The 27,138-nt window shown below is 47.4% G+C and overlaps 6 protein-coding genes across 6 annotated transcripts; all 6 read left to right on the forward strand.

Moving 5' to 3' along the window:
* Window positions 1-509: 509 nt before the first annotated feature.
* Window positions 510-2,477, forward strand: CGCA056_v005337 (putative ABC transporter ATP-binding protein; the record flags this gene model as incomplete). Its single annotated transcript, XM_037320590.1, has 1 exon — window positions 510-2,477. The coding sequence occupies one exon, from the start codon at window positions 510-512 to the stop codon at window positions 2,475-2,477; it is 1,968 nt and encodes a 655-aa protein (XP_037181341.1).
* Window positions 2,478-3,588: 1,111 nt separating this feature from the next.
* Window positions 3,589-7,299, forward strand: chs-2 (Chitin synthase 2; the record flags this gene model as incomplete). Its single annotated transcript, XM_037320591.1, has 2 exons — window positions 3,589-6,004; window positions 6,056-7,299. The coding sequence occupies 2 exons, from the start codon at window positions 3,589-3,591 to the stop codon at window positions 7,297-7,299; spliced, it is 3,660 nt and encodes a 1,219-aa protein (XP_037181348.1).
* Window positions 7,300-16,297: 8,998 nt separating this feature from the next.
* fmo1-4 (Thiol-specific monooxygenase) lies at window positions 16,298-18,133 on the forward strand (the record flags this gene model as incomplete). The annotated part of the gene is made up of 5 exons (XM_037320592.1): window positions 16,298-16,352; window positions 16,471-16,558; window positions 16,615-16,776; window positions 16,846-17,143; window positions 17,192-18,133. The coding sequence occupies 5 exons, from the start codon at window positions 16,298-16,300 to the stop codon at window positions 18,131-18,133; spliced, it is 1,545 nt and encodes a 514-aa protein (XP_037181797.1).
* A 444-nt stretch (window positions 18,134-18,577) lies between these two features.
* CGCA056_v005340 (uncharacterized protein) lies at window positions 18,578-18,966 on the forward strand (the record flags this gene model as incomplete). The annotated part of the gene is made up of 2 exons (XM_037320593.1): window positions 18,578-18,841; window positions 18,904-18,966. The coding sequence occupies 2 exons, from the start codon at window positions 18,578-18,580 to the stop codon at window positions 18,964-18,966; spliced, it is 327 nt and encodes a 108-aa protein (XP_037182338.1).
* A 1-nt stretch (window position 18,967) lies between these two features.
* On the forward strand, window positions 18,968-19,600 carry POGK (Pogo transposable element with KRAB domain; the record flags this gene model as incomplete). Its single annotated transcript, XM_037320594.1, has 1 exon — window positions 18,968-19,600. One exon carries the CDS (start codon window positions 18,968-18,970, stop codon window positions 19,598-19,600), a length of 633 nt encoding a protein of 210 aa, XP_037182337.1.
* A 24-nt stretch (window positions 19,601-19,624) lies between these two features.
* On the forward strand, window positions 19,625-20,131 carry CGCA056_v005342 (uncharacterized protein; the record flags this gene model as incomplete). Its single annotated transcript, XM_037320595.1, has 1 exon — window positions 19,625-20,131. One exon carries the CDS (start codon window positions 19,625-19,627, stop codon window positions 20,129-20,131), a length of 507 nt encoding a protein of 168 aa, XP_037182336.1.
* Window positions 20,132-27,138: the final 7,007 nt, after the last annotated feature.

Genomic DNA, 27,138 nt, shown 5'->3' on the forward strand with positions numbered 1-27,138 from the left:
GAAGGGTGTTGGTTGGGATGCTGGGAGCTTGCGCCTACGTGATGTGCCTGGAGCTGTCCGCCTGCCGTTGCTGCTTTGGTGCTGCTGCCGTGGTTGCTTCCCCGGTCGGAACTGCTTAGATAATACTGACACGTGACTTCCAGGCTGAAATGCAGGCGCGGCAGGAAGCTGCCAGAGTGCACTGGCCACCCCTGCCTGCTTTCTCCCCCGGCCCCGGGCGAGCTGTGGAGGAAGGTGGGAAGGTACCCGCGTGGTGGGGTGCGATGACGGTCGAGCTTTCACCGAGATCGCAGCGAAGCTGTCCGCTCCATTAATTACGTACCCGTACCCGCGAAATAAGAAAAAGTCCGGGGAAAGCTGCGACGTCAACTCCCCTCCCCTGAGACTTTTCGATTCAAGGGGGAGACCATGTGGAGAGGTCATCTTCATTCCACACACTACAAGATTCTACAAGATCAATTGACTGTGTTATAACGGCCAATTGGGGGACAGATTTTTGAAATTTCACGATGAGGTTACCACCGCGCTCCTCGGCGCCGATATTACGCATCGCCAACGGCACGTTCTACCGACGCCACCCGAACGCGCAGACAACGCACCCGAACCCGTCACTGTTCGATGAGCTGAGCTTCGAGATTCCCTCCACGACGGCGGAGGGTACGAAGAAGAAGCACTGGTGCATCGTGGGGCCGTCGCTGTCCGGCAAGACGACGCTGCTGCAGGTCCTGCGGGGCCAGCACCTCGCGATCCCGCCGAGCTCGCGGTCGTACCCGTACCTGTCGAGCGAAGACGTCCCGGCGCGGCTGCGGACGGCCAGCAAGGCGATACAGTACGTCGGCTTCGACGGCGAGCAGGGCGGCGGTCTTGGAGGGCCGACGACCAGCGCGTACCTGGCCGCGCGGTATGAGTCACGAAGAGAGAACACGGATTTCAGCCTGCGCGACTTTTTGCTGGGCAACTTTGAGCAGAACGCGCTGGAGCGGGAGCTGAGGCAGCAGGGGGAGGGGGAGCTCCCGCGGGGACTGTTGGAGAGGGTTGTGAAGGACCTGAGGCTGGATCAACTGCTCGATTTGCCGGTTGCGTTTCTGAGTAATGGGCAGGGGAGGCGGGCGAGGATTGCGAGGGCGCTGTTGACGACGCCGGAGGTGCTGTTGCTGGATGAGCCGTTCATGGGTCTCGATCCGCCTACCGTGGCGAGTTTGAGTCCGTTGCTGGAGGGGCTGGCGGAGAAGGAGAGCCCTAGGCTTGTGTTGAGTGTGAGGCCGCAGGACCCTATTCCTGAGTGGATTACGCATTTGGTGTATTTGAGGAGCGGCTGCCAGATTGGGTCCATGGGGGAGAAGGATATTGTGCTTGAGGGGCTGAGAAAGTACGTCAGGGGCGTGTGGAAGGGTGGGTTGACGGAGGATGAGAAACTGCCTGTGCATTCACTTATTGAGATGGGAAGAACGCTGACTGCCAAGGGTGTCGTCGGCGATGGGCTTGTTGCGGCAGAGGAGAAGAAGGGCCATGGTGTTGGGCCCGTTGTCACTGAAGAGGGTGTTTCTAAGGAAGTTGGAGAGCCATTAGTCGAGATGGACGGTTGCCAGGTCAGGTACGGGAGCAAGATTGCCCTCGGAAACTGGTCTCAGGATACAGAATCCGGGACCAAGGATGGCCTGATTTGGACAGTGAGACGAGGTGAGAGATGGGGTGTCTTTGGGCCGAACGGTTCTGGAAAGACCACCATCGTCTCTCTTCTCTGCTCCGACCACCCGCAGACGTACTCCCTCCCCATCAAGCTATTCGGACGAAGCAGACTCCCTGAGCCAGGCTCGGGACAGAGGCCACTCACGTTCTGGGACATTCAGTCACGCATCGGTCACTCGAGCCCGGAGGTTCACCTGCACATGCCCCGCAGCCTGACGGTGCGACAGGTGCTTGAGAACGCGTGGGCAGACACCTTCAAGGCGGTGCCCAAGCTCGACGACGAGGCGAGAGGCAAGGTTGAAGCATCGCTCCGCTGGTTCGCCGCCGAGCTGAACCCTGAATACCACAACACAACGGGCGATAGCCTGGTCTGGGCGGACAACTTCCTCTTCGGCGGGCTGTCCTTCAGCGCGCAACGCATCGCCCTCCTGCTCCGCGCCGTTATCAAGAACCCCGACGTGGTGGTCCTCGACGAGGCGTTCAGCGGCATGGACGACGCCGTGCGGGATAAGTGCATGCTGTTCCTGGCCAAGGGCGAGGAGAAGACGTACAGCGGGGAGGAGATCGTCGACAGCGAGGCTGCCAAGGCCGGGGAGGTGAGGGTCCGGGGCCTCTCGGACCAACAGGCGTTGATCTGCATCAGTCACATCAAGGAGGAGGTTCCGGATTGCGTGCGGGAGTGGATCTGCCTGCCCGAGGCGAACGAGGGGCTGCCGGCCAGGTTTGGACGGTTCGACGGGCCTCTGAGGACGGATGAGAAGCGTTGGAGGGCGCTCTGGGGTGTTTAGATTAAGACAAAGAGGAGTGGATCAACACGATAGAGAGAAAACAGACAACCTTAGCTGGAGGCGGAGAGTTGTTTACATACATGCTTAGGCGAATGGGCGGGGAGACGGATACACAGAAGATCTGTCGTGCTGCATACGACATCTGCGGTGCGTCACGCAAGACAAGAGGAGAAGGACCAAAAAAGAAACAGTCCAAGCCATGGGGTTGTGTTGTGTTTCTGCGAGCAATGGCCACGTTGCGCCCCAGGTGAGAGTTGACAGGTGCGGTGCAGGGCGGAGCATCGTCAAAGGACATGGGAAAGACTACCTATGGACGGCATCGCGGATGAGCCAGGTGCCCAGCTCGATTTGTTTACTTTGAGCCACTCCGCCCGGCGTTGGATGGCCGTTTTAGGCGACGGGGTCCAGCAACGCCCCCGTGGGCGCTAACCGGGCGCCTGCTAGGGAGTTCCCACAGGCGGTGCTCTGAGCCCAGTGCATCAGCAGCCCCCCCATGCAGTGTCCCGCTTTTCTGCGCCCACCGAGCCAGGAACACCGCGAATCACGGCCGGGTTGCTGGGCCAACGCGATCAAACTCCCCGATCCGCCCTGTTGCCCCTCGACAACTCACGGATGCGCTGGAGGCGTCCCATAGGTACCAACCAGACGCCAGACTCCATCCCTCCCACGAGGTCTTGCTACCCCCCAGCTTTTTCCTGCACGTCTTTTCTGCCAGATGGAATTCCCAGCTGCCTGCCTCTTATCATCTCACTCCATTCCCACTTTGCGAGAAACGAAAGACGAAAAAAAAGAGGCCAACTAGCTCATTTTTTGCATTCATCCGGACGTTTGTTGGCGACTCCTCTCACCGACCAGCATCGTCATCGAGACCGACTTACACGACGACCAATTGACCCCACGAACGCCGAGAATCTGCGCCCGGCAAACTCACCACCCACGACTGAACGCCAGACTCACTCAAGACCTCCTTCGCGGCGCCCGGTCCCGTTGTGAGAGAAACATTTTCAATTTCACCGGCCAAACCGAGAAGGAAGACCAGCTTCATTCTCATTCCTGAGACAGACGAGACCTTCACCCCAGTAACTGGGCGGCGCCGACCAGAACAGGCACAATGGCCCCAAACCGACCGCCCGACTACAGCCTGCCGTCCTACGATGACCGCGACGACGACGGCACTCCCACCGGGAGCTCCAGGAATCCCGCCGCCATTCGACTCTTGACTCAAGTGGAAGAACCAGACAGTCGATCAACGTATGTAGCTTCCAGCGCTCATGTCCAGATCCCCTCAGCTCCTACCTCTTTTCCTTCGTCATCGTCTTCTTCTCTTCAGCAGGACCACAAGACGCCCGAGTCGTCGCCCAGCCTCTTTCCACGCCCGCTTTCGCTGCGCAGGAAGAAGTCGGACGGGGCTGACCCGGTGATCTCTACACCTGAGCACATTGCGACATTGAGGCAGCAGGAGGAGGCGCAACCTCCCCCGGAGCCCATTCACCCGCCGAGAGTAAGGGGCGTGAATGTCGTCGACTTTGGTGAAGCTCAATCCGCCCCTCTGACTCCTAAGCCGGCGCGCTCTGCTACTGTCAAGCTGCAGAAGAAGAGGAAGCCCGCGCAGATGAGGGACGCTGAGTTCCGGGACAGTCTCCCGACCATACCAGAAGGACCCTCGCCTCGGAGGCAGGCGATGCGCAAATCTTCAAGTGCTCCCGTTGCTCCTTTGTCAGACGACTCTCACGACAGCACAAACTCCAGCGCAGGCAGAGGCTCACACGCAGAAAACAGTATTAGGCCTGAATCCTCCCGGCGGTCCTACGCGGCCTCCTTCATGTCCGACCGCTCATCCATCCGGGACCCGCCCCGCATGCCGCCGCCCACCGACTCGACATACGTGCCCTTCCAAGGCCGCGACTACGCCCGCGAGTATGAGCGCACTTACCAGCAGGAGTACGAGAACGACTACGCCTACGAGTACCAGGCCGGCCGCCAGTCCCCGACGAGAACGTACAGCCCCTCCAGGCTTTCCTCCGAATTCACCAGACCGCCTCCGTCCGGCATCTACGAGCCCAGTGACCTCAATGGCAGCCCGCGACCCGGAACCCCGTCTTCGAGATACGGCGGAAGCCCGAGACGTCCTCTCCCGCCCGCGCCCCTGTTCTCGACCGGCGGAAACCGAAACTCAGCCGCCTTCGCAGACGATGCGACAGTCTCGATTCCGCTGCACGACTCTGACGACGTTTTCGGCCCAGAGACTGACATCAGCGAGAGCCACCCCATGAGAGAATCGTACCTGTCCCAGGACCAAGTCACCCTTAGCGAGGAGGATGAGGCCGAGACCGACCTCAGCGAAAAGGTCGAGCACTACGGACCCGCCCCCGACGGCCACCAGGAGCGCAGAGGCGTGCGCGCCCCGCAGATGTCGAGGAAGGAGGTCCAGCTCATCAACGGAGAGCTCGTCCTGGAGTGCAAGATCCCGACGATCCTCTACAGCTTCCTGCCGCGCCGCGACGAAGTCGAGTTCACCCACATGCGCTACACCGCCGTCACCTGCGACCCCGACGACTTCGTCGAGCGCGGGTACAAGCTGCGCCAGTGCATTGGCAAGACGGCCCGCGAGACGGAGCTCTTCATCTGCGTCACCATGTACAACGAGAACGAGTTCGACTTCACGAGGACCATGTACGCCGTCATGAAGAACATTTCGCACTTTTGCTCTCGCAACCGCTCGCGCACCTGGGGCGATCAGGGGTGGCAGAAGATTGTTGTCTGCATCGTCTCCGACGGTCGCGGATCGATCCATCCGCGCACGCTCGATGCCCTCGCTGCTATGGGTGTCTACCAGCACGGCATCGCCAAGAACTTCGTCAACCAGAAGGCCGTGCAGGCCCACGTGTACGAGTACACGACGCAGGTGTCGCTCGACTCGGATCTCAAGTTCAAGGGCGCCGAGAAGGGCATCGTGCCCTGCCAGCTGATCTTCTGTCTGAAGGAAAAGAACCAGCGGAAGCTGAACTCGCATCGTTGGTTCTTCAACGCCTTTGGGAAGGCCCTCAACCCGAACGTCTGCATTTTGCTCGACGTCGGTACCAGACCTGGCGGCACGTCGCTGTACCATCTCTGGAAGGCTTTTGACAACGACTCCAACGTTGCGGGTGCCTGTGGTGAGATCAAGGCTATGAAGGGGAAGTTCGGATCGAACCTGTTGAACCCCTTGGTGGCTTCGCAAAACTTCGAGTACAAGATGTCCAACATCCTGGATAAGCCTTTGGAGTCCATCTTTGGGTACATTACCGTGCTGCCCGGTGCGCTTAGTGCGTACCGTTACCACGCCCTGCAGAATGACGAGACGGGACATGGTCCTCTCAGTCAGTACTTCAAGGGAGAGACGCTGCATGGTCAGCACGCAGACGTGTTCACGGCCAACATGTACCTTGCTGAAGATCGTATCCTCTGCTGGGAGCTTGTGGCTAAACGGGGTGAGAGCTGGGTGTTGAAGTATGTAAAGGGCTGCCACGGTGAGACAGACGTTCCAGGTGAGAAACTTCCCATGCACCAATAATCGATCATGACTAACAAACTCATAGACACTGTTCCTGAGTTCATCTCGCAGAGACGTCGTTGGCTGAACGGTGCCTTCTTCGCTGCGGTCTACTCTCTCGTCCACTTCAAGCAGATCTGGTCCACCGACCACACCTTCGCCCGCAAGGTCCTCCTCCACATCGAATTCGTCTACCAGTTCCTGCAGCTCATGTTCACCTACTTCTCCCTGGCAAACTTCTACCTCACCTTCTACTTCGTCGCCGGCGGTCTCGCCGACCCGACAGTAGACCCCTTCGGTCACAACATTGGTCTTTACATCTTCACCTTCCTCCGGTACACCTGCGTGCTGCTCATCTGCGCACAATTCATCCTCTCCCTCGGCAACCGTCCGCAAGGCGCCAAGAAACTGTACATGTTCAGCATGATCGCCTACAGCATCATCATGATTTACACGACCTTTGCCACAATCTTCATCGTCGTGCGGCAGTTCAAGGAGAAGGACAACCCGAATATCCACCTCGGCCAGAACGTCTTCACGAACCTCATCGTCTCGACCCTCTCCACCGTTGGCCTCTACTTCATCATGTCCTTCCTCTACCTCGACCCCTGGCACATGTTCACCTCGGCCGGCCAGTACTTCATGCTCCTGCCCGCCTACATCTGTACCCTCCAGGTCTACGCCTTCTGCAACACCCACGACGTCACCTGGGGCACCAAGGGCGACAACGTCATGAAGACGGACCTCGGCGGCGCCGTCGGCAAGGGCAACAGCGTCGAGCTCGAGATGCCCTCGGAGCAGCTCGACATCGACTCGGGCTACGACGAGGCGCTGCGCAACCTCCGCGACCGCGTCGAGGTCCCCGCCAAGTCCCTCTCCGAGGCCCAGATGCAGGAGGACTACTACAAGAGCGTGCGCACGTACATGGTGCTCTCGTGGCTCATCGCCAACGCCATCCTCGCCATGGCCGTCTCCGAGGCCTACAGCGAGCGCGGCATCGGCGACAACTTTTACCTCGCCTTCATCCTGTGGGCCGTCGCCGTGCTCGCCGTCTTCCGCGCGCTCGGCAGCGGCACGTACGCCGTGCTCAACCTCGTCAGCATCATCGTCCACAGCGAGGGCCGGCTGAGTCTCAAGATGCCCAAGTGGATGGGCGGCTTCGGCGAGAAGGTCAGCGAGAAGATGAGCAGTTTGTCGAGCAGCGTTGGGGGCAGCAGTGTGGGTGGGAGCAGGCTGAGCGGGACGAGGTTGAGCGGGACCAGCCGCTTTACGAACCCGTTCCGTCGTTGAGGCGGGGTGTGTTTGTCCATCCCCTCTCCATGCTTCCTCCTCCACACACCTTCTGCTTGTAAGGAGGTCACGACTCGACGAAACGAAATATGTCTTGCAGCCTTGGCGTTTTACGGTTTTCCCATTCCTCCCCCTACCCCCATTTCCTCGACCCTTTTCCTTTTGAAAGAATAAAGGACTGCAAGAGAGATAAGTTACTTGTTTGGGCAGGGTATTCGTGTTGTTTTGTGTGTTTTTGAGAACGCAGTTATTGATATCAGATGGGCATGATTGGGAAAGATTGATGTGGTCAGACAAACGCTTTTTGTGATGATGGAGCGAAAGATGATGGGAAACGCATGTGCGTTGAATTTTGCATGTTGTCTTGTGGACTTGTATGAAAGAGACGTACAAGACCTTTTGTGTAATTAGATAAAAACATGATGGGATGCCGTCCATCATTGGGACCTATCCTGAGGGAAGGTCTTGAGTTTTGATTTTGCAATTGAGTGATATACCCCTGGATATTGAAGCTTCCAGTCTTTGTGTTTTGACGTGATGTACGACTGGCTTGCCCCTTGATGGCTCTCCCTGGCGCATTGACGAAAGCCTGACCTCTTTTCCTACTCCCTCTCTGGTATTTGACTTAATACTTTCCTGAGCACCGGAGGCAAGAGTCGGGAATCTTCGTTCAAACCTTTGAAAAGATCCCGTGGTTGGACAACCCAAGTACGCCCTTGTACCTTTCTCCCAATCTCTTGAAACAAATTCTCCATGGTCTCCTTCTCATGTAGCGCATCTGCCCTCCATTGTTCAAATCCCCATTCGTTCATACAGGCAGCATACTGCAGAAAAAGCGCAGCCGTCGCTGCCAAGATGGGCGTCGCTACAGGGCATCCAGACATCTAGTTTTGCCCACTATTTCCAAGTTCACATGGCACGTCCCTGGCCAAGGTACAGAACATTGGCGATTCCCGGGTGCGAGAAGGAATAGGATTGTAGTCGGGGATTAAATCGCCTTCCAAGCCTGCGCCTCTGACCGATATTACATCAGGCAACCAGGCGGGGAACCATTCAAACAGAGCTCCTGGATCGCTTGCGGCCGCAAAGATCAGTAACCTTCTCTTCTTCACAGCCATAGCATCTGTGATGGCTTTCTGTATGGCGGGTGCGCGGTGCTCCGTAGAGCCGAAGGACAGACTGATGATATCGACGTCTTGAGGAAGCCCGGCAGCCCATGTAATGGCCTGTTATGTTTTTATCCCATTAGTACCAGCTTGTTTGTAAGAATTTCATATCATCGAAGCTTACCTGTGCAACGGTTGACGTTCTGAAAGCGTCTTTTAATGTTCCACGACTTCGTGCTACTCGACAAACATATATCTTCGCCTGGGGAACAAGTTTGAGAAGTAAAGAGACCACGAAGGTACCTTGACCAAATCTAAGCGTAGTAGCATCTTCATCTTTCCAGAAGTCCAAATTGTGGGGTTCGACAAAGTCGCGCCAAACGAGTCTATCTCGTAACGATTCTTTGTCACTGTGAGGTATGCCGAATCCGGTTCCCAACACAGCTATTTTCATCTGCCGAGGCTTTTTCAACGTTACGTTGCTGAATAGAGACCGGTTTACTTCTGTAAACTGCCTTTCGATCCAGGCTTCTTCAGGTGTACTAGAACAAAGGCTTAGTATATGATTTGGAGAAGAGAAGAGATCTTCGTCCTTCTGTTTTTCTGATCTTGTTCTTTCACTCACATTGATCTCGTAAACAAATTATCTAATCTATGTGATGGGTGAGGTTCAGAGGTTAATTTGGGGCTGTAGTCGCTACTGTTATCGTACTCGGGGCTTAAAGCGGACAGGTCGGAGGTTTGATCCTCAGCCCCGGCTACCAGTTGAGAGCCAGCTGTGGACATTTGATCGAAGTAAGCATGAGAGTCAAAGTAGTCTTCTTGTAGGTAACTTTGCGATATCGGACTATCTGTTGGAATGCCATGGTCCGCGCAGTCAAACGATGATAGCATGATGTTTTGTTCGATATCGCTACAAGATGCGTCTTCAAGCCAGGTCCAAAGCCTGCCAGCTCGCTCGGGATCTTTTGGCGGCACGTACGTTCCGATTTGCTTATTCAGATCCTCGACTGGGGGATGAGGGCAGGGAAGGGATCTCAATGCAAATTCGTAGGCATGACGAACCACATGGTCAACTAGCTCGGGGGAATCTTCTGCTCCGTGAGACGAGCACAGCGGACATGAGTTGATTCCCATGCGCTGAAACCGCGACCACTCTATCAGATCTGTGAGAGACTGACTGGAGACGTCGTCTTGGTGACATGATCTGATGTGGTCTCTTATATCGCTGACTTCGGAAAAAGTGACCTCGTCCTGGCCGCAAACGATGCATTTCCACTGACAAGGGTGGTCATTCTCAACATGTATGTCCCAGGCCTTCCGCGTGGCGAATAAGAGATGAGGAGCCGGGCATTGCTCAGCGACGCATGAGTATGGGCAAATATCCTCTATAAGATGTTGCCTTTTCCGGAGGTCAGATACCGTCTGGGTTTATCGCATCAAGTCTCAAGGGCCTCACCTCCAATTTGTAGATTTCCTCGCTTCCTCATAAGGCAGGGGCTGACAGCAACACGGGCACTCAATGATTTGACGGTCCGACGATGGTAGTGAGATCCTGGGGAATTCTGTCTCGTTGGCAATGACGGATATTTGCGACTTCGCAATAGTTGGGACGTACTTCGCCTCCGGATCGTATGTCATCGTGCCCTCGGCCGTGGATGCAGTAGACATGAACGCGGTCGTTCGCGGCGCTTGCGGTGTCTGCTCAGTCGATCCCTGCGTTTTATTTTCAGTTTGGAATTTCTCAGGACTCAGTGTTTTGCCTTCAGAACGACGTTCTGCTTCAGGAAAAAATATTTCTCTATGATATGCAGCCTGATGGGTGTTTTGATGAGCCGTCTGATGGGCAGCTTGTTGGGCGGCTTTGTTGTGTTGGGAGCGTTTTTGAGCCAGAACGAACCTATGCCTGCGCCTGAGATTGGTGTCGATAATCCTCAGCTGAACCTCGGTCAAATTTGAACGGTTGAGCTGACCCAGTCGGAAGGAGGCCATGTCGTGGAGACTCGATGCAACGGCCTCGGGTGTATCAGAAGCAATGGCCTTGCCTCCATCCAAGACCTTGCGTTCGGGTATGTTCTCGACCGGTCTCAGTAAGATGATACACTCTAAATGTCTTCTGAGGTCCTCGTAGTGGTCTGGATTGAATGATCGGTCCGCTCTTCGGCTCCGGGAAGCTTTGCCTGTCCTCCGAATCGCGACACCAATCATTGCCAAATTGCTGAGTGCCGAGTCGACATTGACAAGCCCTGCAGCGGAAGAAGTACCCTCATTTGTTATCTCGCTCAGAAAGTCGATTAACATCACCAGTATCCCTTTGATGAGGATCAAGTCGTTGGGTCGATCGCGGAATCTCGAGTCCAATGATGCTCCTGGTTTTGCGATAGCGCCAACTCCATCCACCCACAGGTGGAAGTCCGCCGCCCTATTCTGAAGATGAATATAGAGGTCCGAGTCTTTCAGGCTCAGAAGTTCGTCGAACTTGCCAGTGCAGGCCGTTGCAAGACCTGCAACGGATGAGGGGAATGAGGTGTTCATCGTAGCTATGTTGCGGCGTTGCCTGTACACACTTGTGTTTGAAGCACCTACGCGTCCAGGCAGCTCAATTAAGCGATGCAATGCTATTTCGCTAGTGACCAGCCTTGATCGGGGTGTGCCATATTAATTTGGAGGGCGAGAAAGAAGACTGCCTACGCCAAAGGTCGCCCTTGAGATACACACCAGTTCTTTTATGTGAGGTAGGGTGTCTTGGATCCAATCGCATCATGTTTCCTGAACATCGCCCAACTGTCATTGGTACATGATGCGGGGTACTTCTGCGGCTGATAAGTACGCGCCGTCATCATCTCAGGAGAGGCTGGCTGTTCAGGCGATCAGGCTGCCAACTTTTGTTCTCTCCTTATCACCCACTCCCGTCATGTCGTCGGAGGAGTACGCATTCCTTGTTCTAGCCTCCTGGGCCACAAGAATCTTCGGAGTCATTATTCAAATATGCACCGATCGCTCCAAGTCGATTCCCTTAGCTCCTCGCCGCGTTGCAGGCGAGATTGCCACCCGACTAGCGGTGATCGGGCCAGCTCTTAAATCACTTCGACCATACGGGGTCGAGCCCAGCATTCAAGCACTAAGCCAATCAATTCTCAGAGACCTAGCTGAAATATGTCTTGTATGTTTTACCTTCAAGCTCCATGTATTTGTGTGATGATGCTAAATACATTCAACTGTGCGCAGAGGCCTAAAGAACGGTCTCGAAGGCTGCGTTCTACCTGCAACTTGCGCCAAATTCATGACATCTTCTCAGCGCAATTGACAGATGAAATGAGACAACCAAACAAGAGTCTGATAATCAGCTGCCTCTGTCGACACGAGGACCGCCAGCTGGTTGATGACGCGAACGCTAGATGTCTCGAGCTCTACAATAGACTGAGTCAGCATGGCATTGACGACACAAATCGGCTCCCAGAAAATGCGAGAAACACTGATTTAGATGGGCCTCTGATAGAATTTACGGACGACCTTTTTGAGAAGATCCAGGACCACGCCCAGTGCGACCCCAGTACCCATCCGTATACAGATTACGTCGAAGGCGAAACCCTTTGGCATCCGGCGAGATTATGTTTGAGCGAGGAAGTCCAAAAAGCCAGCTCAATGACCTTTCTGCTTTCCGCTACAAGTATGATATACTGGCAAGGCTTCCGTCTAACAATGTCAGCAATCACGCTATTGGGATACACGTTGTGCATTTGACTGACGATGCAGAAGTCTACCCGACGATCACGCCGACTTCCTGACGAAGGAGTTCCCATGGAATCGATTCTGTGATCATGAAGAGACGCCAACTTATAACTATATTTCCATATGCTATGGCCCCTTCACAGAAAACTTCCAAATCCATGAGTACGAAATCCCTACTGAGCAAAATCAGTTACCAGGGACTGGTCGTGGAGAGACTCTTCTGAACGTCATTCGTGAATATTCTCTCACTCCCAAGGACAAAGTCATCTTGGCCTATTTAATCGCCAGGGCGTATTGGCAGTTTTACGACTCAGAACTGATGCGCACGAAATGGACTAGCGAGTCTATTTGGTTTCTCCCACAATGGACACCGTTGGCCGAAGATGTTTCTCTGCCAGAAGAAATACTCCTGCGGCCTTATCTTGCATTTCCCTCTGGGCTTCCAAAAGATCCCTTGAAAGATGTTATACACGACGATATGCTGAATCACAAACATCCCCGCGTATTTCGCATTGGGATTCTACTCCTCGAAATCGGGCTTGGAAAGTCTTTCCCTTCATTTAAGCGTCCCAAACTTGTCTCTCAATTAAATCTAGATCATCAAGTCGCCAGCAGTAAGTTGGCGGAGCTTCGTCGCGAATCGTGGGCCGGATTTCGGTACAAATCATATTTTGATGATGCTGTGAGCCATTGCATCCAGAGCCAGAAGCTTTTTAAGCAGTCCAACCACCTATCTTTGACGGGAAAAGAAGAGCAAGGGGGTGTACTAGCACGTCGACAAGCCTTCTATAAAAATGTGGTTCAGCCTCTGGCCTGGCTTGCTCGAAAGGGATTCAGACATAATCCTGATGACATCACCCTGATCCGTCGAAAGGCCGTCTCTACGCATGGTACAAAAGTTCCCGATATGCCTCTGGAGCCCAAAGCAACGTTTCATAGCGGAAATGAAGTGGTCCCCCAAAAGTGGTTGAAGACCCTGAATGAATTGAGCAGGGAGGTTGAAGGCCAGCGGAGGAAAGCTGGAGTACAAACTCGTATCCGCGTTGCACTACTTGATACTGGGTTGAATCTCGAATTACCAGAATTCGCAGATCCGGATGGTAGGAGAAAAAGAGTCAAAGATGTGAAGGAATTTTTGGACCAGTCCAAAGGCAACGACACATTTGGACATGGCAGCTTTATGGCCAGGCTTGTCATGGAGTGTGCCCCTTCCGCAGACATCTATGTGGCGCGAGTGGCAAGCAATTCTACGGAATTGAGTCGGAGCCAAGTCGAAGTTCAAAAGGTCATCCCATTTTCAAGTCACTACATTGAAGTTTGCAAGTAGGCTTTGCTGACTTTGATAAAATATACAGGCTATCATGTGGGCAGGAATAGATTGTCAAGCCGACATAATTTCAATGTCGTTTGGTTTTCCAAAAGATGACGATGGAATCATCCAGGCTATCGACGCAGTCAAGTCAGAACGTAATGGGAAGGTGATCTTTTTGGCAAGCTGTGGCAATTCTCCTACAGAGGACGAAAACTTCCCGGCTCGCCACCCGTCTGTCCTATCCATCTACGCAACTGACTGTCACGGCGTCTTCCTCCCGGCTAACGCCAGACCCCGATCTGACGGGCCCATTGTGTTTGGAATTTACGGCAACAACATACCTGATAATATCTGCGTCCACATCGAAAAACTATACCCCAATATTTGTGCACCAGGATCATCCGTTGCGACAGCTGTCGCAGCGGGGATCAGCGCAACTATGCTCGGATTCGTCAGTATTCTGCTCAAGGGGGTTGCTGGGAGCGTTGATCGTAACGCAGAGAGGAAACTACAGTTACTGTGGAGTTCCAACGGCATGGAATCACTTTTCAAAAGAATGGTTAGGGATAAATCGGGTAGACAGTGGTTTGTGGACCCGATATCGTTCTGGAAGGATAACGCCGAGGGGGGAAGTCATTCCCAGCGGTTCCGCGCTATTGTTGATTGCCTGCACGAAGTAGATCGTAGGTTGCAGTATTAGGGCAGTGTTAGAGTTTTCGATATACAAGCGAGGATCGATTTGCATCCTGCGAAATCGCGATTTTCTTTTCGCTAGTTGAGAACAAGACGATTGATACAGCACAGATGCTTCATCAAAAGAACTACAGTCTGACCCCTTCGACGACCTATCGTCATGAAATTCCAAGTAGCTGTTTTGACTGATGATTCGGTTGTAAGGTAGTCTAGGTAGATGACCAGAATCTGTGAGTTCTTGTTTCTGAGGTTACTTACTCGCAACACTTTTGATCCGAACGTCATGACAAGTGGCCGGTACTGCTTGAGCCATTTCACTACATGCAAGGGGTTTTGCGGATGCAGCGCGGTGAAAGATATTTAGTACGTCTGTCCGGTTATGAGATCTACACTATTCAGGTGTTATGTTGCTGAGATACAAGACTACGAGCTTATCACTCAAATGACTCCATAGTCCGCAGTCATTTGAAAACCACAAAGGATTCCTCGCCACCCCCTAGTGGATACTCCTCAAAATCCGGCTCAAACTCGAGATCGTCATTCATCACGTGGGCCGTAACGTCGGTGCACTCCATCTCCTCTACTTCCTCGCCTTCGTCACCTTCACCTGTAAGGAAAGCTGTGCGGTGCGAGAAAAGCTCAGTCTCAACATCACCGTCCTTTTTGGCTCGAATGACGTGTAGTCGATATGCAAAAACTATGCCAGGAGCCGTCCCGTAGCCATCTGTCTTGCTTTTCTCAGCGCCCGACGACAGACCGCCACCAATCTCTACTGGTACTGGGCCGGCAGGCACAGGGCCTGATCCTGTCACTGACACCAAATTAGAGGAACCAATTTCATCAGTTACCCTGAAAGATTCCTTGGCAACCCGTAACCCCGTGATTATGTATACTGGTCGTCTGCCAAACATCCCCCCATCGATATGTTTCTTTACCCGCTCCAATCTCACTATTTCCTTGAGAGAATCCGGGCTTATGCCAACGTTGAAGCTTCGAACTTCAAGATCGACGGCATCAAATGAACGACCCTTGTAGCGAGAAAGCTCGACTTTCCCCGACGCTGATGCAAGGTCAACGCACTTGGCAAATAATTCCGCCGAGAAAGATCGCTTTGACCCTCTTGAGTGAAGGTGTTCTGATTCGTGAAGAATGTTGGTATCGGGAAGGGCAATCTCGGGTTGCCCACCTTGTCCGAGCGAAGCTAATGCGAGCGTCGGTCTCGTGGGATGCTTGATGACTGTCCCTAGAGCCAACTCTCCGTCAGGAAGGAAATTGAAATCTGGAGGCAGGAACCAGGTCTTTTGAGTCATGTTGCCAGCCCAGTGCTCTGCGTTGTGGTCAACTGGCACAGGTACGATGCACGGTCAAGAAGGACATTGTGAGATTTGCGAGCGGGGGATGAGATTGCCCAGATGTCAGACATCAGTGAACACTAGCAGCTTGCATTTCCGGAACAACGGATCAACTGTTGAGTGGTCAACCTCAAAGCGGGGTGGAAATCAGATAATGAGTGTTTCGATGCCACAGCCTCATAGACGGTGGAGGACAGTTCCATTGTAGAATTGGCTTTAAACTTGAAAGTGCATCCGTCGATTCACTAGGTGAAGTTTGAGACCGGACCGTCCAGCGACTCCGGCAGGCCTCGGCGATTCGGGGAGTTTCAGCGCCCCGCCCCCGCCCCCGCTCATCGCCGGATGCCGTCCTTCGTAGATATTTGATCGCGCCGGAACCCAGCTCATCATCCCCCTTATCAAAGTCCTTGGAAACTCAGTTGAAAGTGTCATATGTCAAAGCTTCGCTAAGCGTTTATGAAAGCACCATTTTGAGACTATCCGAAACCTTGAGCTTGCTTCTGCTTCTAGTCTGCAGAACATGCCGAAACTCATACCCGGCGCTCACGTGATGCAATCGATGGTGAAATCACATCTGAGGATGGCGACAGATGGCGAATTGCACCCGACCAACCCAGTCCCCCCTCAAACCATCTGATAGATGACAAATGCGTATGATGCGACTCGGCGAGATATCGTGTTTGACGGGGGAATGTTTCTCTATTTAATTCACTTGCATGTATTGTACATCTCAGGTCTGAGCTCCTGAAGTATAGAACTCGTCTTTATCTCAGTTTCTTGGTCTAAGCTCGAGTGAAATTAAGATGGGCGGCGAAAGGAAAATCAAGTCTGTGGCCATCATTGGCGCCGGCGCTGCGGGTAAGCCACGCCCAATACTATACGGCAAAAGCCATGCCACGACACGATCGTCTGTGCACTTGGCTTGATGATCATGAGTACGGTTGCGGTAGAGCTGACCCGGATTTGGTGTGAACAGGTGCTGTCACAGCCGCTGCTTTCAAGGCGGAGGATTATTTTGAGAAGATTCGGGTGTACGAGCGAAGAGAATCTGCTGGTGGAACATGGTACTGTTCTTTCATTGGCGCTGATATCTGTGCAAGGACTGACTGGACACACAAAGGATATACGATCCGAACCCAGCCGATCTTCCTCCGCTTCAGCCGGGACTACTGCCGCCGGAACTAGACCCGGCGTTGGACATCCCGGCCGAGCTTCCGCAGGTGAAGCCGCACAGCACCTCTCAGGAGAGGTTCACGCAGACTCCTATTTACCACTCCCTAACGTGAGTCTTTCTGTCTTTACTAGCTCGAGGCAAATGTCATTATTTGTTCGTTGCTGACATATTGACAAGAACCAACGTCCCTGATATCGCAATGTCTTTCTCCGACTCAAGATTCGCCTATGGACCTTTCGCGCCCCATTGGATCCCACGACAATACATCGAAAACTACTTCTCGCAGCACAAGACCGATGATATTCTGGTGCTCAATGCAACCGTCGAAGATGTCACGAGAATTGATGCCGTTGATCGGCCTGAGCAGTGGCGACTAACGTTGCGAAGATTCGACCCAGCAAGAAACGTCGACGTGTGGTGGCAGGAGATTTTTGATGCCGTCGTCTTTGCGAACGGGCACTATTCTGTTCCCTACGTATGTTCAATCTCATATCCAACGATACTATAGACTAACGCGGCATAGGTCCCCCAAGTGAAGGGTCTAGAGGAGTACATCAAGAAGTTCCCAGGCCGCGTTGTTCACTCAAAGACATACCGCTCACCGCAACCATACGCCGGCAAGAAGATTGTTGTGATCGGCAACTCGGCATCGGGTCATGATGTTACGGCTGAGCTTGTGGGGACGGCGGCCGAACCTGTGATTCAGTCTCGTCGTAGCAAATCACGCTGGGATGGTGATAAGCCACCCCCTGGCCAGGCTTGGAAGCCCGTCATCAAAGAGTTTCAACACGACGGGCGGATCATATTCGAAGACGACACCTACTTGGACGATGTGGATCACGTTATCTACTGTACGGGCTATAAGGCTTCGTATCCGTTCTGGAACAGCAAGGAAAATTACAATCGGCCGCTGTACGATTACAAAAAAGGAAAGCTGGTCAAGATCTTCTGGCACACGTTTTTCCAGGATTTCCAAACTCTGGGCATTGTCGGCATGCCCCGCGTTCTCACATTCAGAAGTTTCGAATACCAAGCCATCGCCCTGGCAAGACTCTTTTCTGGGAGGAACTCTGTTGCACTACCGCCTCTCGAGGAGCAAGAACGCTGGGAAAGAGAAAGAGAAGAGACAGTCCGAAGGGAGGGCAGAAAGTTTCACGACATCCCATGGGAGACAGGCGAGACCTTCGAGTGGCTCACGGGCCTGTACAGGGTGGCGGGCCTGCCGACGCTCAGAGGTAAAGGGCGGGTGCCTCCTGTCCTTTCCGAAGATCTGATATGGGCGTTGGAGCATTTGAAGAAGTACCCTGAGCCGGGTAACGGAGATGATGAGGAGTCCGGGGGTCAGATGAACAACAGTAAACCAAAGCAAGTTGACGCATATCACCTTGAGCCTCTCTATGGAGAGGCCAGAGGGCAGTGGTCGCTACCGGCGCGTCCCAAGAAGGATTTACTGAGCTTTATATAAATATCCTGGGCCTGCAATAGGCTGAAGGTAGAGCGCGAGAAGAGAAAGACCACATAAGCCTCTCTTCATCGATGATTGAAGATAGATGGTTCTACTTGTTGACCCAATTCCAATCGTGAAGTTTCTTGGCCCTTGAATTATAACAACTCTTGTCTTCGCACCAAGTGGAGTGCCGCATTTCCTCATCTTGTGTGTAAGTAAGTCAAAGCACCCACTTTTCGACCACCCCTGCATTTCGACCACCCATAAAATGCCGCCCAGCCACCCCATTAACTACTATACCCAATTTTCAAACTACCACAACATTTTCAATCCTTCATCAATTTCCATCATTCTTTCAGAATATCTTTTTTATTATACAATGAAACAGTATACCGAAAATGAGGTTATCCAGGCGCTTAACGACATCAAAAATGGTATATCTACTCGCACTGCCTCCAAGCGATGGGGTGTGCCACGATCAACGCTTATAAGCCGTACCAAAGCCACCAACCAAGGCAAGAAGCATTTCAAGACCTCCAGAGGCTCTCTGCTGGCCAGGAGGCCAGCCTGGCCACTTGGGTGACTGCCCAGGCAGACCTTGGGCTGCCACCAACCCATCAACAACTGAAGGACTTCGCCCATCGCATCCTCCAAGCTATGGGGGACACCCAACCTCTTGGCAAGAGGTGGGTAGATGGCTTTATAAGAAGAAACCCATCTATCAAGGTCCAGAGAAGTCGATCTATTGATTCGAGGCGTGTTAATAGGGCATCTACTGAGGTTATCAGGGACTGGTTCAAATATCTCGCCATACCTCACATCCAGGCCATCAAACCAGCCAACAGATATAATATGGATGAGACTGGTATCCTTGAGGGTAAAGGGGATAATAGGCTAGTGCTAGGCAGTGCTGCGACTAAGTCAGTAAGGAAGAAGCAGCCTGGTTCGCAAGCCTGGGTATCTATTATTGAGTGTATATCAGCTGGGGGCGCTGCTATCCATCCCTTGGTTATATATAAGGGCAAGACAGTTCAACAGCAGTGGTTTCCTCTAGAACTTGGCCTATATGATGGATGGGAGTTCACATCAACAGAGAATAGGTGGACTACTGATGCTACTGCTGTTAAATGGTTAGAAAGGGTCTTTATCCCCCAAACCAAGCCCTCTAGCCCTAACCAAGCTAGACTCCTTATCCTAGATGGCTATAGGAGCTATACGACGACAGATTTTATGTGGTTATGCTATACTAATAACATCTATCTGTTATTCTTGCCTCCACATACCTCCTATGTCCTCCAGCCACTTGACCAGTCAGTCTTCAGCCCTGTCAAGGCAGCATATAGGAAAGAGGTGGGATATCTTAGTCAGTGGATCGACTCTACTGTTATAGGCAAAAGGAACTTCATTTCCTGCTATCAAAAGGCTCGCCTAGCTGGGCTGACTGCAGGCAATATCAAGAGTGGCTGGAAATACACTGGGTTATAGCCTGTTGCTATTGCAAAGCCGCTTATGAATGGGCTGCTGGTTCAGAAGGCAACATCATCAACAACAACACTATCAACACCACTCAACAAGGTTGCCAGAGATAAACATATAGCCCAGGATGCCCATGGTATAGAGGGCTGGGCGTCAGCCTCATCTGCTGTGAAGTGGTCTACGCCAAGGAAGGTGAAGGACCTAGGGGACCAACTACATATATTCAGCCAACTAGAACAAAACATCGCCACACAACGCCAGCTCTTCAGGAAGGTAAAAAAAGGCTTCCAAGAGCAGTCCTTTGCCCTAGCTACCGCCCAGCAAAAGATAGAGCTTCTAGAGGCCAAGGTTGCCAACACTGCTAGCAGGAAGAGGAAGGCTGTTCAGTTGGACCCAAATACGAAGTTTGCGACAATCAAAGAGATACGGCAAGCCCAGATTGAGGCTGGCGAAGCTGAAAATGATTCAGATGAATCCAGCGCATCTGAATTACCCAGTGAGGCCGAAAGTTGCATTATTGTGGCTTCAAGAGGTAGTTGATAATTAATTGAATAAAGTGGTGGTGGTTGCGATGGCGTCAATTCATGGCGGTCGAAAAGCAGGGGTGGTCGAAAAGTGGGTGCTTTGACTTAGTAGGATCAATGCCCAGAATCCATCCGAAGCTCTCTTCAGTCAGGCCAGAGTGCGCGGCTGCAAACTTGAAGTCTGTACTAATGGCCCAAGACCCCAACAAAACGACTACGTCGTTTTCTTCTAGTCTCCATAGATACTTGAAACTGCAACGGCCGCAAAATATTGAGTGGTGATGGACTTGTTGGTGTTACCAGCCATAGTGTACCATAAATCTGCCGATCAAATTAGGATTGTCTTTTACATGACAAGCGCAGCAAAACGTCGGGCATGATCCGATTGAGATCCTCTTGCGAGTTACAGGCGCGCAGGTCATGAGGAATAAAAGGTGTATTATAGGAGTAACTATTTAGAAGGGTGGTCTATATTATAAGCTAATATCTATATACGTAGCTTATATAATACTATATGTTATATAGTAGGTAGTGAGGCTATAGCTTAGATTAAAGGTATTATAATGTTACGGTCAGCTATCCGACAGTAGGGTCTGCTAACAGAAGCTGGGGATTGATACGTTCTAACAGTACACTGGGTCGTGGTCGTAGGTCGTAGTTTGTAGGCTGTAGTAGATTAGTTCTTCAGAGGCTAAGGTGATCAGTCTTAGACTTAATAAGTGATTCGCTGTCACGGTCTATGGACCGGTGTTCGGCCTTCGGCAAGACCCTCAGCCACGACTCATTGGACCCACCAAATCCAATGGCGCATTTGCTAGAAGGTTCTAGGAATATCGACAAGGTCAATGGCAAGGTTATAAGAATGCCCAGGAAATAGGGAGGATACGGTTCTGTTTCCTGTTCTTCAAGAAGATTTATTGTACTCGTAGTAGTAGGCTAGACCAATGGCATCGACCTTGTCCTAGACCCTTATATTCGCAGTGAAGGTAAGCTGAGAGTATCTGTGAGGATGAATACTAAGTTGATTGCTGAAGAGCTATGAAGGTCTGACCATAAGCTAGGATTAGGGTTACACTATATATAAGTCTAAGGTAGTTTCCTTATTCTGAGGACCGATATCTTTCTGAGCGGTCCCTGGGTGTGGACTGCTTTCTCTGTGTTGGTCCTAAGTCAGGACCGCTTATCCCTTGTCGGTCCTTCTTATCATCACGTGACTTATACTATAGTTCTTCTATTCTGAGTGAGCCCCTGTTGTTCCTGTGATCCTGCAGAGCATAAATGTCCTGTCCTAGCCGCCCGACGCCTAAGTGGGGTCGTTCAACTGTTATCCATGCATAACAGGTTGTATGATATAATATACCCCTTTAAACGTTATAGATAGCTAAAAAACTTATTCTTTACTACTATATACTTGAAACCTATCTAAATTTATTATATAAAACGTATAAAATAGCTCTTAAAATAATAAAATAAATAGATAAATAAAATTAATATTTACTATTATGTTTATAGAATATAAGAATACTTAATAAAGTTATTTAGTTATTAAAATAGGTTATAAATATATTTAGAATTAATAAAATTTCCTAATATAGTTAGTATAAACTATGAAATATAAATATTAGAGGTAAATAAAACCTCTTATACTTTTTTATAATTAAATTTTGTTTTAAACTATTTATATTTTATAAAGATAAGTTTTTAAAAATCTTAAATTACTTACTATAATATTTATATATTATTAAAATAATTATTAAAATATTTAATATAATTATTAGAGTTTTTACTAACTATTTTATAGATTAGAATTTATAATACTTGTTAGCACAGGTATAAGCGTATTCAGGGGCGTAGTATATGCGCCTATATAGTATAAGGTTATAGATGTGGTAATGTTATGATAAAAGGTAATAATTCTGAGCATTTATGAGCATTTAATTGTATAGATAAAAATAAGGGAACAGATGTATTGTGATGAGTCTGGTTGTTGTTGTTCGCAGGTTGCATCCTCTAGTAGGGAAAAGTGAGGGGAAAGATAACCTGAAACGTAACCTGCTAAACTGCTAATTACATAAGGTGCTTACGTAACTATACGTATTACATAATCAATATTATAGTTATAAGTTATAATAAATCAAGTATTTTTATATAAGGTTTTATACCTTAAACTTTATTAGTTTATTTTATATAAAATATTAAAGTAAGTTTAGCGTTATTATTATTCTTATATTATTATTATTATTATTATAAAAGAATGTTAAATGTTAACAATACTTATTACTAAAAGAAAAACTACTACCTATATATATAAAGCATATAAGTATAAAAAGGCTACTATTAATACTATTATTATTATTAGCTTTCCCTCTATCTCTAATAATAATAATAATAATAAGAAGTTTGCTTTACCTCTTATCCCCTCTAATAATAATAATAATAATAAGGAGATTACTTTATTTTTTAGCTTCTCTATATCTCCCCCTTTTATCCCTTTTATTTTATTATTAAAGAGGTTAAAAATAAGAATAAGTACAACTATTTATATATATATTATCTTAAATATCTTAAATATTAGAAATATTATATTAATAATTTAGAGATAACTTCTTAAAAACCTTTTTATTATAAGGTTCTTTATTGAAAATACTTTAGGTCTATTTTTATAAATAAGACTTAAGGTTATTATTATGACCTTATATTTATAGCTACTAACGCGTTTAGTATAAAGCGTTATAAAAAGAATTAGCATATATTATACGCCTCTACTTCTCATAGCTATCCCCATATCTTTTTAGCGCTTATTATAATAATTTTTGCTTACTACCTCTAAAAGGTTATTAAGTCTAACTCTATTAGCTAAACTATAAATATAATATTTTTAGAAGTATTTTTTTAAGTTTTAGAAGCATTTTTAACTTTTTTCTATCTTTAAATATAAGATCTTAATTATTAGAGAGCTAATATCTAATATGTTTTTATTTTCACTTAAAGTAGTATTATTAAGACCTCTATTTCTATTATACTTACTTTTATACCTCTAGTTATTTCTATTTTTATATTTACTACTTTTTTAGTTTTTATTATACTTATTACATTTATTATCTCTCTTATTATACCTACTATTTTTAATATTATATTTATTATTTTCTCTCTACTTAATAATAAATAGAAAGTCCTTTTTAGCCTTATTATAGCTAATAAGCTTCTTATAGCTATTTTAGCTTAATATTAATAGAACTAGTTAGATATATTTATTACTACTTTTTATATTTATTAAAGCTAAGTTTTATTATTAAGTTTAAAAGGTTTTTATATATATTTAAAGCTTTAGCTTATAGTAATATTTATATTTAAATATTCTAGACTTATTTTTAGGCTTTTGTTAGCTAAATTAAGCTTTTTGGCTATAAAGCTATATATAGACTTTTTTAGCTATTATACTGTTTTATCTCTAATTGTTTTTACTCTATATCTTTTATAATAAATATATATATATCTATTAGGTTAAGTAGTATATAGAAATATTTAGACTTATTTTTAGAAAGGTCTTTTATAAGACTATTAGTAATTATTAAATCTATAAATATATAAGCTATATTAAAACTAGCTTTTTAGAACTTTTATTACAACTATATATTCTAGATATCTATATAATAGAGATATATTATAATATATTCTCTATTACTAACTATAAATTAATTAATTATTAATTATTATAGTTAATCTTCTAAATTTTGTTTTTTATATTTAACGCTATATTTTAGAAATGTTTTTTTTAATATTATTATTTCTTTTAAAGTATTTTTAAAACTTAAAAGTTCTATTTTTATTATAGATATTATAACAGTGTTTTAATATAACGTGGTTCATCAGTCAGCCGGCCGGACCAGTCAGCCGGACGTTTTTTTCTAAACACTCTTACGTCCAAATCACTTAAACCTTTGACGCATAAAATCTCAACAACCATAATGCCAATCTACACCCAAGAAGATAAAGTCATTCTCGCGATTAAAGCAATCCGATCGACACGCGCTGCAGGTAATAACTTAAACATTTCGCATGCTGCAAAGACCTACAGTATCCTAAAGAGCACCTTAGCTGATAGAATGAACAACCAACTGCGACGCAAACAAGCTTAACCCTAACGATATAAACTCAATCCGATCGAAGAGAAAACACTTCTCTAATACGTTATTAAACAGGATTCCAGAGGATTTCCTTTCCGCCTCAGCAGTGTGGAAGATATAGCTAATCTCCTGCTGAGAGCGCGTAATAGCGAGCCTGTTGGCAAGCGATAGGCCAGGCGGTTTGTGGACTCACAGCCTGCTCTGAAAACCAAGTTTAATCGTCTATACGATTATTAAAAGGCTCTTTAAGAAGATCCTGAGGTTATATCAAAGTGGTTTGCGCTATTATGTAACATAATAGCTAAGTATGGCATCTAAGAGGGGGATCTATATAATTTTGATAAAACTAGCTTTATGATAGGCATGATCACTATGTTAATAGTGGTTATATATGCTGATTGACGCAGTAAAGCAAAGTCTGTCCAGCCTAGCAACTGTGAATAGGCTATAGTTATTAAATATATCAATTTGGGCAGGTGGTGCATCCCTCCGTTTATAATTGTTAAAGGTGTATATCACCTTATAAGTTGGACTATAGAATCAGGTTTTCCAGGCAACTAGGTGATTAAACCTACTACTAATAGATAGATAGATAATTAGATAGGTCTTAACTAGATTAAACACTTTAATAAATATACTAAAAACTAAATAAAGGGTGTCTATTAGATGCTTACTATTAACAGCTATAAGAGCTATTTATTAGCTGAATTTAATAATTACTATAAGCAGAATAATATTATAACTGTAAGGGGCTGGCCCCTAGGCTTGTTCAACGTAGAGGTGCCGTCGATTGACTATTCTAAGCTGAAGAAGGAAGAAGGGACTTTACAGGGATAGGCGCCTAGCGGCGGTGAAGCACACTGGGGCTAGGCGGTGTGCTACGGCAGAATAGTGGACCCGGCGGAGCTGGGTCTCGGTAGCTGCTCCGGCAAAGCCGGAGATCTCGGCCGGGCTCTAGCCCGTGACAATAACTATTAGTATGCCTGCATATTCATTATATCTACTACAGCTATTAGATATTACCCTTTATTCGCCTTTAAAACGCATATATAATAATAAAATCAACTAATTTATCAGAGCCTCTATAAATCATATCACTAAGTCTGAGTTCTTTGTTGCCTTCCACTAGGCCTATAATAAGGGTTTTAATAAGGAAAACATCAGGTCTGCTTTCTAAGGCGCTGGAATTTCACCATAGGACCTAGACCATATTATCAAAAAGCTTAATATGTATTTACAGACGCTTACACCTCTTATAGCCAACCCTTTAACACCTCCACCTTAGCAGTTATAAACGCCCTCTAACTTATAATAAACTATCTTACAGTCTAACTTTATTAAAAGTTATATCTCTGCTTATTAAGGAAGCTTACCAACATTAATTATTACTGCAGTTAAGTAATTATTAAAGGGTGTGCAGGTAATAGCGCACTTAATCACTATTTTGACTGATCAGCTTTATACCTTTGAGGATGCAAATATAGCACTTGCTAAGCGCTAGAGGGCTAAAAGAATGTAGGTCCAGCTTAGAGGAGCACTTAGTATAGAGGAATCTTAGGTTTTGCTTGAAGGGAAACAAAAAGGGAAACGTCCAGCACCTCAAGAGGACGACGAGGGGGGTCCATCAAAGAGAGCCCAGCCAGCTTGGAGACGCTGTGGTATATGTGGTGAGACTGGGCATAACGTGCGAACCTGTTCCAAAGATGTCGAACCCTCAGGAGATTCTGATAGCGACAACAAATAGTTGATTTGATGCGTTGTGGTTGAGAAATACTAGATGTTGTTATGTATGTGGGAAAAAAACGTCCGGCTGACTGGTCCAGCTGGCTGGTCCAGCTGGCTGACTGATGAACCACGTTATAGCTTTCTAATATATTATATTTCTAAAAAGGAACATAATATATTTTTAAATTAATCATTATATTTCTTTATTATCTATAAATAAAATATTACTTATAATTTAGAAAACTTATATATCTCTTATATTTCTAAAGTAAAAAATAAGAAAATATATTATATAGAGGTATTAGATTATTTAGTTAATTATTATTATATAAACTAATAAAAGATTTGTAAGTAACTATAAAGGATATATAGCTATGAAAGCTATATTTAGATGTATTATTATTATTAACTAAATAAAATATAAAACTAGTTTTCTCTTAATACTTTTTTATATATATAAAAGAAGTTTATTCTTTATTTGTTTTTAACTTCCTTAAAAGATAATAAATTATAAAATATATTTCTTTTTAAAAATTAAAATATTTAATAATTTTCTTAATATATAAATTATATACTAAATAAACTTTTTAAGCTATATAATCTCGAATAACTTAGATCTTAAAGTAATATTTAATAGTATTTTATTTTTTAAATTTATATTTAGCTTTTAGTTTATTAATAATCTATTTCACTTAAGAGGAGTAATTTTGATAATATAAAATAAGAATATTATCTATATAGAATAAGACTAAAACCTAATAATTAAGATCTTAGAAAAGATATATTTCTTTTGAGCTTAAAGTAAATCGTAGCTTTTTTAGGGTTATTAAGAAATATTTATATTAAAAGAGTAATATATTCCTAAAGCTATATAAAGCTTTATTAAGCTCTATATATTCTTTTTTATATTTTAAACCTTTTCAACAGTCAATAATTGTCACAGGCTAGAGCCCGGATTAATATCTCCGGCTTCGCCGGAGCAGTTACTGAGATCCAGCTCCATTGGACCCACTATTCTGCCGCAGTACGCCGCCTAACCCAGCCTGCTTCACCGCTGTTAGGTGCCTACTCTTGTAAAGTCCTTTCTTCCTTCTTCAGCTTAGAATAGTCAATCGACAGCACCTCTACGTTGAACAAGCCTAGGGGCCAGCCCCTTATATATTCTAAGCTT

This window comes from Colletotrichum aenigma (genome assembly GCF_013390185.1).
Source record: "Colletotrichum aenigma strain Cg56 chromosome Unknown KSG_Cg56_contig03, whole genome shotgun sequence".
Taxonomy (NCBI): Eukaryota; Fungi; Ascomycota; class Sordariomycetes; order Glomerellales; family Glomerellaceae; genus Colletotrichum; species Colletotrichum aenigma.